Below are 14,254 nucleotides of genomic sequence, written 5' to 3' on the forward strand. Positions count from 1 at the left end.
CATCTTAATGATGTATCCAAGCTCTGTGCGACGTTACCCTGTGACAGATTGAAGATTTAATGTCGTCTTAGCGTTGAACTGATGTCTGCGCTTCTCTGCGCTAAGTCATATGTCCTGCTTTTTGTCGGCTCGCGAGATTAAAATACGAGCTGGGTCTTGAAGCCGTGTAAGTTATATACATAAGAAAGATGTTTGTTGACTTGATTTCCACCCGTTCTGAACCAACAATACCAAATGCGTACTTGGAAACATTCAGAGAATCCAAAAGTGCATACAGGCGAACATAACCCTTTCCATAAGAAATCTCTACTAAAAGAGATATTCCGATTCCGACTATATCATGAGCATGTGCTATGAATCACTATCAAATAGCGATACAACCAGGTGTTCGCGAAAAGGTGAGTTCCTGTTACTGCTAGGTACCTATACCTGCTTCTACACCCGGATCACACTGGTATCAACACGCATGCGCATATGTCAATTTCGTTCAATGTAACACAATCATGAGTTTGAAAGGGAAATATTATATAAAGTTTTTATATGAGCGCAACAATCGCCGTTATGAATCTGCGCGTAGGCATACGCCATACGCCACTGTGTAATATGGGCATCTACCATCACTGGTTTGTTTGGAGCAGACTTGATTAACTACAGACCGCCGTCTTAAACCTGGAGCATTGCTGACTACGACGCTAAACAACATTCACTTTGAAAAAACAGTTGCAACCTGTATACGTGCGCTCATCGTTAGTTTGTCTTTCAGTGCACGTACCTGCGAAAGAGGAGCCAGCTGAGCACGACAACCCCAATTCAATCCTCCCGAAAGGTGAGTCCACAACGTAGGATCGACCACAGTCAGTGCCATTCGTGACAAACTCGTGTTATTGCTCCTCTCGTGGCCATTTTTACGACCGGGTTCTGTCTTAGCGCAAACGGGCATACCTAAAACAATTGTCAACTCGTTGCGAAATGGTTCACATATATTTCCCCATATATTATATATATTTCAGATGCAATTTAAAGCACATCGGGACATGCATTTATTTACAGTAGGATTGGAAGAGTGTGTACCCCTCACCACCCCCGAACTGCGCCGTCTAAAATAACAGGGCCACTCGTGTGTCATTTGAAAAAAAGACCAGAATTAAATAAAAATTCAAAGTGTTTTGTTTAGAAAACCGACACAGACAATAACGACATATGAATTTCTAAAGCAACGATGAACGATTTGTTTTCATTTTGAGAAAAAGCAAACCACATTGCTTTTGCTACTTTGGGTTTAGAACCATTGGAACTAACTAAAGACCAGTGGAAAAGGAGTATAACCATTTCGGCACATGCATAGATTAATTCACTTACTACACATGCGCACCATAACGAAAATGGCGACAACGCGACATTGCAACAATGCAACATTATGAAATGTCGCGTTGTCGCGCATTTTAACGCCTTTTTTACGCATTTTTGGTGGGGCGAGAATGCGCCAACGCGACACATTAAGACCATGAAAAATGTCGGGTTGTTGCATTGACGCGTTTTGGTAAAATATAAATGATTACTCAAAGCGCGACATTGCGACAAAAGGCAAAAATGTTGCGTTGTCTCATTGTCGCGCTTTGGCTAATTTTGACACTTTTTGCTTGTTTTTCTTAAGAGCGACAACGCGACAATGTCCCTTGTAATATTCCATACTAACCAGTTGTGGACTAAGCACAATGTATATATACAAGCGGCCATGAGTTTCATGTTGTGTCAACGCCTCATATCGCCTTTTCCCTTATACCAGCTTGCAAGTGAAGCAATATTGCTTTCTAAACACCGGATTCAACACCTAAAACACAATTATACCTACATGCAGTTACTTATTATCTTTTCTGTCGTGATATTTCAGTGTATGTACCTATGGGCGTGGCCTCTTTCTTGTCCGCCACCTGCATCGTCATCGTCATCGCTGTCTGCTGTCGTCGTCGTCGGTCAAGATACTCGCAGCTATTCTTTTCATCACGGGTAACATTTCTTCAACCTCGTCTACCTCCACGTCTACTTCTACTCTAACGCCAGCATTACCTCCCTTGCCATATTCCAGCTATATGACCCGACACTCAAACCAGTGGTTGATATTGTGAGCAACGCAGAGTACGAAGAAACTCAGACATCAGTCAGGTCACCTGAGCGAGTGAGTGAGTGAGTGAGATTGGTTTAACGCCGCTTTTAACAGTATTCCAGTTATATCACGGTGTGTCAGCTTAATATGGGAGGAAAGCCCGAAGTGATGCAGATCTCAGACGTTTACCACTTCAGTGAAACCCACGAGCACGGGTACGGTGCTGACAAACCTAGAAACATAATCGGGGCGAACCGGGATTCAACCCAGAATCATAAGTTTCTTTCGTACCCAAGGGACGCAACTCTGCACAGCGAATCGCGGCGCCTTAGACGACTGGGCCAGCAGTGCCCCCAGGCCACCTGAGCCTGACCACTCGATCCATGAAGTCGCTAACGCCTAGCATGGGTTGCTTGGGACCAATACTAACCAGGACTCACCACGGAGTCAAATATCATATGCTATACATGCACTGTGATAGTTATTTCTCGTCAGAGAGGTTAGGAAACAGTTGAACAAGAACAAGTATTAATGACATGTATTTGTAATCAACATGTTCACCTACACATTATTATATCTAATAAGCCACCTAAATGTAAGGTTACACAGGACCTAACAAATTTGAACAAAATAATTACATCAACAATACAAAATAATATATCATCATAAACTCTTCAACTTTTTACCCAGGACAGAAAGAGTAGCTAAAAGGACTGAAAAGGGGATTAGTTGGTCAAACGTTTGTGGATGACGTGAACCGATGGCGTGGATGGATGCTGAGTCTCTAGTTCGGCGGGTTCACTCCAGTACATTTACAGACCGCCGTGGTATAGGTAGCATACTGCTGCCTGTGGCATTTGACAACATCCACTCACTTACTTGTACTTTTAATAAGCGCTGATGAGTAGCAATGTTAGGATTTAATTTGTATATGTCATTGATTCCATGCTATGTTTTCTGAACGTGTGTCAGTGTTCTTCATAGGGTATCTTTGCTTTCAGAAAAAGGGAGTGAAGATAATACACGCATCGCCAGACGAGTGCAGATTTACAGATGGGAAATATTTCTCCTTCGAGGGGAGGTATGCCGAATGGTCTCATATTACCGTAAAGCGCCTAAAAATTGGACGTCTTCTTGGAAGAGGTGCATTTGGAAACGTCCATGAGGGTTTTGCTTATGGTACCGGAATAGCAGACAATCGTCCCCTGCGAGTAGCCATCAAACGCCTCAAGGGTCAGTTTCTCACGTCAATACATAAATCTTATGTTTTGTGTGTTTGTTTAAAGCCGCACTCAGCAATATTCCAGCTATATGACCAGACATTCCAGTGACTGACATCATGAGCATCGGTCTACGTAATTGGGATACGGTGACATGCATCAACCAAGTCAGCGAGCCGGACAACCTGATCCCGTTAGTCGCCTCTTACGACAAGCATTGCTTGCTGAAGGCCAATTCTATCCCGGATCCTCAAGGGGATTATCAATCTTATGTAAAACCATCGATGTGTTTTTTTGACGACGAAGTGCAAAATAGTGAGTTAATTGAATTATCGTGAACCAATACATCGTAATTTAGCATGACCTTGGGTACGGAATTGATTTCTCCGAGAGAAAATACACTTTTGAAAACACACTCAAAAATTTAACTAGTTGCCCAATAACACAAATATTGTTTCAACTCCGGAACAAGCATTGAATATAATCTATCAACCGTACTTTAAAAACGTTGCTTTACTGGAAAAGCAAGTTGCTTAGTTGAAGCTAGGGATAATAGACCAGAGGCTACACGTTCGAGGTACATATGGATGAGACGGGACTGAATAAAACCCCATCAAGTTAATTGGTACTAACGAATTGTATTTCAATTCAACAACACTTGAGACTGTTCGTACATTTCCATCACGTATATAGTTCAATTATACAACTCCTGTCAGCCGTTTCCCCTCTCTGAAACTCTCTCTTGAACCATTTCATCAATACGCCCCCTTTAATTAAGAGATCTACTAAAAGGTACATTTGGATCAATGCTATTTGTCATTATAGAATTTATTTGTATAATTAGTTACAGTAATTTACATGTGATTGAAAGATGGTTCACTTCAGGCTGATCAATTAAGTAGTTCTTAGTTTAACAAGTCCGTTTCACTCGTGTGTCTTGTGTCTGCTTCAACATGCTTGGTTGGGTAGATATCAGAAACACTGTAAAAATCAATACAAAAAAAATTAAGGTAGCTCATTTAAATTAGCATTAAATACAAACGCATGATCATGGAAGCTTCACAGAAATCATTCAGGAAACACAACTGTAAATTCAATTACTTGAGATACATTTGTGAAATTAAAATTGAATTGAATTTTTTATGACAAACGTATAGAATCTAGGATTGCCTAGTACAGCTTTTTGTGGTGATTAATTCAGGACCGACCATTAAAATACGTGTTTGTGTGTGTGATGAGAAGGAAGCAACAAACAAATAGCAAGTGTCGTTGTCGTTAAAAGTTCGATGAAAGACCAAGTTCATGATCAAAGCAATGACAAACGGATCCTGGCAATAAAAAAGGACACAGTACTGAGAGACAGAGGCAGCTAGTCCACTCATATAGCATCGTTAGTAAACCTAAAACGATGAAGTTGTTTTGCACTCAGAGTAGAATCAGGAAAAAAGTATATCTGGAGTTTGTTGAAAGCAGAATGTATCCATACACCAGGACTAAATGACTAGTATCAATAAACCATTGATCTTTTTTGTAGACAGCGCGTCAGATGAGGAAAGACAAGCATTTAAGACAGAGCTGGACCAAATGCGTCTCCTTGGGAACCACACAAACATCATTGGGCTCGTGGGATCATGCAACCTTAATGGTGGATATAGAATATGTTTGAACTAGATTCAAATTACACTTGTCATCATATCCAATTATTTTACAGCAGGTTAATTAAAACTGATATCCTTACTGTCATACCGAAAGCACGCCCTATGTTTTAAAAGTATTTCTTTTATATTATATTCAATTTCTAATTAATAATTCGGCATGACTTCCTTGTAGGCAAGTAAAGTTTGTTGCCCACGCGTGGATGGCTTGATTACGATTATGCAAGTATCTGAACCTACCGAGCAAACGAAACTATGCACCCATGATTGATGGTGGCTAGAAATGACACGAACAAGAAATGGTTAATCGATGGGGATGGATTTGATACGGGTGTTATAGATTTGTTTTGGATTGTTTTGGTGACTGTTTTCAGCCTAAAGTAACGTTTTTATAACGTTTATAACTGTTTGGTCAAATTCAATTTCCAAGTGTTTACTTTCTTTTGCCCGGCAGTTTATTTTTACTTTCAGATATGTGTTTATTGAAAATACCTAATTGTGCCTCAATGATGCATATCATCGCCATTGTTGTTAGCGAGAATCCTAATGTTTCCTAAACTATATATCTACCTGTGTGTTTTCAACTGATTCAACTGATATAAAACTTGCTTGAAATCGCTACAACAGCACATTTCAATCGTGGTCTGCCCATGCGAACTCGTAGATTAATTTTCTTCTTCCTTATATCAAGAGTAAATATCACATTTGTCATCCCTTTTAGGTCAAATGGCAATACTGATGGAGTACGCGGAGATGGGGAACTTGTTGTCATATCTGAAGGAGAAGTCGGCGAAGCTGGAGAACTACGTTAGTGTAAGTGCAGATGGAGCTATCGCCGAAGAGAAGTCTCGCCAAATCACGGAGGAGACCGAGCTGATGCTGTTTGCTTGGCAGATCGCCAGGGGCATGGCGCATCTAGAATCTCTCAAGGTATCTATCTACCCGTTCACGCTGAGTTACCCTGACTTAAAGTGACTTAACAAACGTACGAAAGATGTTATATATAGAGGATATTTCATGTGTCGAGTGAAATATCTCCTTTCCCCCCGTCACGAGATGAGAGAAACATGATATTTCACTCGACACATAAAATATCCTATTTATTATATACTTTTGGTGTAGTTGTCTGCAGGAAGATTAAATTATTTCATTACAAATGTAAAACCTTCAAGCGTAAATTCTCCCTACATAACACACATGGACGGTTTTCCACCCCCTGTAAGAACGACTAAAAATGTAGTTCAGTCTTTGCCAAATATAAACAAAAGTAACCAAAAATATTTGATGTCACTAAAATTCTTTAGTATATATTTGGATATGATTATATACAAAATCAACTTCATCAAAAAAAAAAATTCAAATCAATGAGACGGTTGTTCGAAGCGAAAGAATACACGCAATTCAAGTAACAAAATGGCGCTTTGCGAAACGTAAAGTATCGACTGACAAATCAGAAGAGAAATTCACTGTTTAATACAAATCATTTTCAACAAAATAACAAACGGTAAGAATCGGTATTAACTACATAAATGACCATCTGTCATTATATGACTTGTCAACGTTGAACTGACGTAAATCAACAGTTTGTGTACGAGCTGTCTCGTGTAGGCCAACATAGTTCCGCCAACGTGCTATGTTCGTGCAGTGAAATATCAGTTGTTATGTTCACTGCAGTGAAATATCAAGTGTTATGTTCACTGCAATGAAAATATCACTTTTCTCAACTTCAGAAAACACAGTCTTTCACACTGAAGTATGTAATAAATCGACACAGTCAGCATCATTCGCTTTATATCACGACAGGATGGACATAATCCAGACTGAGTTTAGACCAGACAGACCAGTGGCTTACAACACAATAAACAACGGACGCAATCGGAACACAATGATACAAAATCAGCAAAGCCATGGAGAGTGACCATTCGAACATCTGTGCTGTGCTTTGATAACAAACATGCAAGGGGCCTTTGAATCTCAACGAGTTTACAGGATAAACTATCGGATTAGCAGTCCTAACACTTTTGATTGAAATCGTTGAAGACCATTTTGTCTGGCTGTTAACTCAACTTTAATCAGGTACATTAGTCTGGTTCTTAGCTACAACTCTAAATACACAAAGACGGTGTCTCAGTTTGACACAAGACACGAAATGTCACGTCCAGATTAATACTGTAAATGACTATAGCTTAGGCTTCTGGGTGACATTAATCTCAACCATATTATGTTTACAGTGACTTCACACTCACACTATACCTCCATGTCCTTGTTGTCCTCGTGGGGCCTTTATTTTCACTGCCTGATAATCATAATCCCTGTCATATTTATTTGATTGTTTGTTTCATGATTACACATGCTATATTTATAATAGCTTCTTGTCCTTTTTGTCAAGCCTGATATACTAGTATATCGATCTGGTTAGTTCCCATTGCTTTGCTGTTTGTAAATATATGTGGTAACTATAAAGGAATCTGATAAACGGTTAAAAAGAACGCCTCATTGTAATATTGGCTGCATATTTTTTTAAAATTAAAAGTAAAACTGTTTATGCACACGCACACACATGCATATAATATGAAATGTGACAACAGAGGCAGAAGTAAAGCGTCGTCCTAGGCGACAGGCAACGTTGGCTCTATTGTCACTGTTTCATGAATTTGTTTTTAAACTTATATTAGATTTTCCATGTCTGGACAGTGTGTACTGGTAGTCTGGAGATATAAAGCGTCCGTGAAACCCAGGTCGTCAGATCCGGGATGTAAGAATCATTGCCGTGCTCTTGAGTTTCACTGAATTTTGTAAACTTTAGGGGCAGCAACATTTGGGACCTGAATATTGCGAGGGCCCTGTGTTGCCCAGTCGTTCTAGGCGCTGCACTTGTTGCACGCTGTACGAGCTGCTTCACGTGAGACTGACACATCGTGATATAAATTACATACTGTCCAGGGCGGTTTAAAACACAACACACTCACACTTTTCTGCTCCAGTGCGTACATCGGGATCTCGCTTCGCGGAATGTCCTCATTGCAGCGGGACCAATCGCTAAGATCTCTGATTTCGGCCTCACACGTGACGTGTATGAAAATGGCTACTACTTCAGAACATCTAAGGTAAGGATGATTGTGGCGGTGCTGATTATGAAGATGGTGATTATGATGATGACGATGTAATGATGATTGTAGTTGTGATGATATTGACGACGGTGATGAATACGTTCAAAGATATGACGTAGTGAACATGACGATGTTCTTAAAATTAGGGGTTGGTGGGGTAGCCAAGCAGTTAAAGTGTTCGCTCGTCACACCGATGACCCGGGTTCCATATTTCTGTTTCTGTTGTGCCCCGCCGTGATATTGCTTGAATATTGCTAAACGCCGCGTAAAACCATACTCACCCACTCTGAAGAACAGGAACGTGGGCTGTCATCTGTCATCTTTGACATCGATGTTGATGCATCAAATCCCGTTAATGTCAACATGTCATTGTCTACCGTGACGTATTGATGCTGGTGGTGAAGACGTCGATGGCGTAGTTTACGGAGTTGAACATACCTGATGTATTTAATAACAGCATTATCTTCCCTCTGTCCTGTACAGGGTCGTCTCCCCTACAAGTGGCTAAGTCCGGAGGCGTTACTATGGGGTCAGTACAACAACAAGAGTGACGTGTGGTCATTTGGCGTCCTTCTGTGGGAGATCGCCACCCTTGGAGGTAGCCCCTACCCCGGAGTGCCTGCTGACCACCTGTCGGAGCTCCACAGAACAGGCTACCGCATGCCCCAGCCTCCCAACTGTCCTGACAAACTGTAAGTACACACCATCCCAACCTCAGCATGACGCAGGCCCCGACTGTCCAGACAAACTGTAAATACACTCCAGACAGACCTCCGCATTGCGCATCCCCCAACTGTCCAGACAAACTGTAAGTACACACCATCCCCACCTCCGCATGACGCAGCCCCCAACTGTCCTGACAAACTGTAAGTACACTCCGAACAGACCTCCGCATGACGCAGCCCCCAACTGTCCAGACAAACTGTAAGTACACTCCAGACAGATCTCCGCATGACGCAGCCCCCAACTGTCCAGACAAACTGTAAGTACACTCCGAACAGGCCTCCGCATGACGCAGCCCCCAACTGTCCAGACAAACTGTAAGTACACTCCATCCCCACCTCCGCATGACGCATCCCCCGACTGTCCAGACAAACTGTAAGTACACTCCATCCCCACCTCCGCATGACGCAGCCCCCGACTGTCCAGACAAACTGTAAGTACACTCCAGACAGACCTCCGCATGACGCAGCCCCCGACTGTCAAAACAACCAGTAAGTAGACTCAAGACAGACCTCCGCATGACGCAGCCCCCGACTGTCAAGACAAACTGTAAGTACACTCCATCCCTACCTCCGCATGACGCAGCCCCCAACTGTCCAGACAAACTGTAAGTACACTCCGAACAGACCTCCACATGGCCCAGCCCCCGACTGTCCAGACAAACTGTAAGAACACTCCACCCCCACCTCCGCATGACGCAGCCCCCGACTATCCAGACAAACTCTAAGTACACTCCGAACAGACCTCCACATGGCGCAGGCCCCGATTGTCCAGACAAACTGTAAGTACACTCCAGACAGACCTCCGCATGTCCCAGCCTCCCAACTGTCCAGACCAACTGTAAGTACACTCCGAACAGACCTCCGCATGGCGCAGGCCCCGATTGTCCAGACCAACTATAAGTATACTCCACCCCCACCTCCGCATGACGCAGCCCCCTACTGTCCAAGCTAACTGTAAGTACACTCCGAACAGACCTGCGCATTGCGCAGCCTCCGACTGTCCAGACCAACTGTAAGTACACTTCAGACAGACCTCCGTATGACGCATCCCCCAACTGTCCAGACCATCTGTAAGTACACTCCAGACAGACCTCCGCATGACGCACCCACCGACTGTCCAGACCACCTGTAAGTACACTCCAGACAGACCTCTACATGACGCAGCCCCCGTCTGTCCTGACAAACTGTAAGTACATTCCAAACAGACCTCCGCATGACGCATCCCCCAACTGTCGAGACCACCTGTAAGTACACTCCAGACAGACCTCCGCATGACGCACCCACCGACTGTCCAGACAAACTGTAAGTACACTCCAGACAGACCTCCGCATGACGGATCCCCCGACTGTCCTGACAAACTGTAAGTACACTCCAGACAGATCTCCGCATGACGCACCCACCGACTGTCCAGACAAACTGTAAGTACACTCCAGACAGACCTGACCTCCAGACAGAGGGAGCTAAATGTGATCATTTTTAGTTAATCATAAAAGCACAAGCTTAAGCCCCGTCGCGATGAACGAGACTCAATGTGAAGTTTCCTAGCCTGAACTGATGAGTATGTAAGCATAGCATCAACGTCACACTATATTTGCTTCAGGTATGGAATTATTAATGCCTGTTGGAATGAAGATCCCAGACAGAGGCCGCCATTCCACAGACTAACTGAGATTCTTGACCAGCTGCTTCTTGGAGTTGCAGAGCGGGTAAGTTTTGTTGTTCACAGGTAGGATATTTCCTTGGAGACTCGTCCGTGAAGTTTACGAGTTGAAATTTACTCCATTGTGTTAATGATAGGAGCAGCAACATTTGGGACCTGAATATTGCGAGGGCCCTGTGTTGCCCAGTCGTTCTAGGCGCTGCACTTGTTGCACGCTGTACGAGTTGCGTCCCTTTGGGGAAACCAGGATCCTATAGTCGTGGTTCAAATCCCGATACTCCCTCGCCATTCCTTGTCAGCTCCATACAAGTACTCTTGCGAAAAGGTTCATGTCCTCTATTAAGTCTTGCTTTCCTTCCACATTTGGCGAAACTACAGCGTGAAACCCAACTCTGTCACTCACTGATGTCGGAGGTAAATTAGTAGAACCATTATTATCATTGGTTCCACCAAAGTGGTAAAACGTCTGTTCTTATCACGTTGCGCTGTCTTCCAAAACAACTGTCACGTGTTGGCATAACTGACGCACTGTTCAAAGCGGCGTTATACCCCAACCCCAATTCCGTCTTTTAGTTTGTTTACGCCTCCGGGCGCATATAAACCCTCAGAAAGACATAGTGCTGTCGGTTCCATATATAGAACCTCGTTGATACATATCTTTCCCCATGCAGGAATACCTCGCACTGGAGAGTGTCCCCAAACAGGAGATGTTCCACTCGTCGCAGGCGAAGTCAGCTGATACAATCGTCCGCCAAGAAAACACCAAAGGAGCTGTGGGAATGACAAGCGTGGACAACAGCGACATGTCAACTTCCGGTTACTCCAGTTCGCAGGCTGGTTTTTATTCCTGAAGTTTTTCTGTAAACAGGTTCCACGAAACGATTTACGTACTTACGATTCGCTTCGGTGGTTCGCTTTGAAACAGTTGCTTCACATTAACATCGACACAGGTGTGAAACTGTAGCTTAAAGGCCATGTACAGATTTGGACAGACAGCATAACATTGATGTCGTCGACAGGAAACGGGTGTTCAAGTTGCCTTATGGGTAAAACAGTCTTTCGTCACGTGGAAACTACAGGTTTGATTCTGCATATATGGGTACTGTGTAATGTGTCCGAACCTTGTGTGTGCTCCGCTGAGATATCGCTGGATCATTGCTACAAAACCTACTCACTAACGCGATAGAAAAAAAACAACTTATGTCCATATGTCAGAACTCATTTGTGAGAGTTTGATGTGGGATTTGTTTTAGATTTGTATGGACTCATCTCTCATGTGATATTACATTGGTCATTGTGTTCTATGTACCGCGAAGAGGCCGCCTTTAACCAGGTTCTGCCTACAACATATGTGGCCTAGGTGACATTTGGCACTTATATAGCTGGAACCCTGGAACTACCAGATGGACAACTTCATCAAGTGTGAATATTGATGGAATATTGATTGGAGAGGTCACGGTAGTCCTGCTAGCGTGTTTGGCAGAGAGGGTCCCGCCTTTAAGACTTTATTACTGATGCAAGAACTGGCCTGTGGTAACCTTGTAACTTTGTCTATGAGTGTGTATCTGACCTTTCGAACATCGTCAATACTTTACAGGTTTACATACGATAGCTAAGCTATAAATCGCAAAGAACAACGAAGAACGAAGTATTGTTTTTTTCACGATAAAACATTGTTCTGTCATGACGTCATTTCTGGAGAATCGAACTCGCACTCGCAACTTGATGACGTCGTATGTTTTTCTGAGAGGGGAGTGTCTAGTGAGTTCTACCCCATAGATGTAGCGGGGCAATGCAGGTAAACGCGATGGCCGAACTATCGCATCCAAAACCGGGATAGATTTGACAATTGGTAGTAGGAGAAAAGGTATAGATAATCGATGTGACAATTTACCAACATCTTTAAAGAGGCTGTACATAATGTTCATATCTCATATAACAAATAAACGAGTCGTGGTCGTTGTTTATCGTACAATAAATCACTCAAGGGAGAATATACCACTCGGGGCAGCGACACTCATGGTTTATCCCCCATGCAGTGCTTTGTTGTACGATTCAACACCTCCCACTCATCGTTTATATCTTAAATACACACGTATACACGTTCCTTTCTACAAACGTAGTGTGGCCGCTGTTTGTAACTACCGAATCAAGCCACGGTCTGGTTCGACCAAGTAACCAGCGAGTTGACCAATCAACGCTCTGATTACATCGCACACCGCACAAATGGCAATATTTCTTGTGCAACATGGAGGAACGTATTTTCAACAAACCCATGATATATTGACGATCGTTTCCCATAGGATAACTGTCATAAAATATGCGAGATGTTCTCGTGTCAATGGACTCTGCTTAAAGCAGAGATTTTTGGATTATGGGAAGGGGTTTGGCCCTTTGAAATGTGCCATCACCAACACTGGCCGAGAAGATGAGTTTCTCCCTGTCACGTAGTATGAATGTATCAGAGAGATGAAGATGGAGATGAAGGGAGTGTGATATATTGACTGTATATACATACTGGTATATCTACCAACTGGTTTGTTAGTTCAGATTTTACGGAGTTTTTTTTATTTATCCTTGGGGACATTTCTGACGAGAGAAGACTATTGTTGTATATAGGACCAGTTGTCTGACAAAGGCAATCATCTGAAGGACATGGTTATATGTTGGAGCAATACATTGGAGGACATCCAGGCATGGGAACAATAAACATTTCAACGTACAAAGCTGATGGAGTTCCATGTTTTGCTTCGCGCAATGTTTCTCAAAGTGTTTGTTTGTTGAACCTTTTTTAATGCTTGTTGCCTTATACATAAAATATCTAAAACCAGCATTTGTATTGCATTCAGTGTGTTGTGAATTATGAAAACTCGGTGTTCTGGACCCACGTTAGTAAGGAAATCCTGCTTAGCGGATGATATTGTTTTGGACGTTTTCCTATATAAGATGAACAACATTCCTATATACAGATGAACATTATTCCTATATACAGATGAACATTATTCCTATATACAGATGGACATTATTCCTATATACTGATGAACATTATTTCTATATACAGAGGAACAATATTCATATATACAGAGGAACATTATTCATATATACAGAGGAACATTATTCCTATATACTGATGAACATTATTCCTATATACAGATGAACATTATTCCTATATACTGATGAACATCATTCCTATCTACAGAGGAACATTATTCCTATATACTGATGAACATCATTCCTATCTACAGAGGAACATTATTCATGTATACAGAGGAACATTATTCATATACACAGAGGAACATTATTCATATATACAGAGGAACATTATTCATATAAACAGAGGAACATTATTCGTATCCATAAATCTGGATAATCTGATAATCTGCACTACTGCGCTCAGAACGGTACCATCTGGATTATCCCACATTGGTTTTTAAATCCTTGCTTTAGAGATTTCGTAAAATCAAACAGTGGATAATCTGATAATCTGCACTACTGCGCTCAGAACGGTACCATCTGGATTATCCCACATTGGTTTTTAAATCCTTGCCTTTGAGATTTCGTAAAATCAAACAGTGGAGAAACAGAGGTTCAAGGAAACTCCATCAACACACACCCACCCATCCCCCACAATATGAAACTGTGAAACTATTCCTTTCAGTAGCACGTCAGCGCGCACATATGTAATTACGTCAATGTCTAAAAAACAATAAAGTCAAGATGGCGATGTCAATAAAGATTTAACCGACACCTGCAAAAACAATGGAAGCATGCCTGTGCCTA

At 42.3% G+C, this 14,254-nt stretch overlaps 1 protein-coding gene across 1 annotated transcript in view; it reads left to right on the forward strand.

Moving 5' to 3' along the window:
• Positions 1-13,186, forward strand: part of LOC139445527 (uncharacterized) — a 113,195-nt gene extending 100,009 nt beyond the window's left edge. The window contains exons 16-24 of the mRNA XM_071226669.1: positions 764-826; positions 1,892-2,007; positions 3,106-3,337; positions 4,859-4,969; positions 5,701-5,909; positions 7,964-8,086; positions 8,573-8,781; positions 10,415-10,520; positions 11,146-13,186. Of these exons, the coding sequence (XP_071082770.1) occupies positions 764-826; positions 1,892-2,007; positions 3,106-3,337; positions 4,859-4,969; positions 5,701-5,909; positions 7,964-8,086; positions 8,573-8,781; positions 10,415-10,520; positions 11,146-11,325 (1,349 nt within the window). The 3' untranslated portion in view covers positions 11,326-13,186. The remainder of the gene's footprint in view (positions 1-763; positions 827-1,891; positions 2,008-3,105; positions 3,338-4,858; positions 4,970-5,700; positions 5,910-7,963; positions 8,087-8,572; positions 8,782-10,414; positions 10,521-11,145) is intronic.
• The last annotated feature ends 1,068 nt before the right edge of the window (positions 13,187-14,254 follow it).

Source organism: Haliotis cracherodii, unplaced genomic scaffold (genome assembly GCF_022045235.1).
Source record: "Haliotis cracherodii isolate W230 unplaced genomic scaffold, xgHalCrac1.p SCAF_6, whole genome shotgun sequence".
NCBI lineage: Eukaryota > Metazoa > Mollusca > Gastropoda > Lepetellida > Haliotidae > Haliotis > Haliotis cracherodii.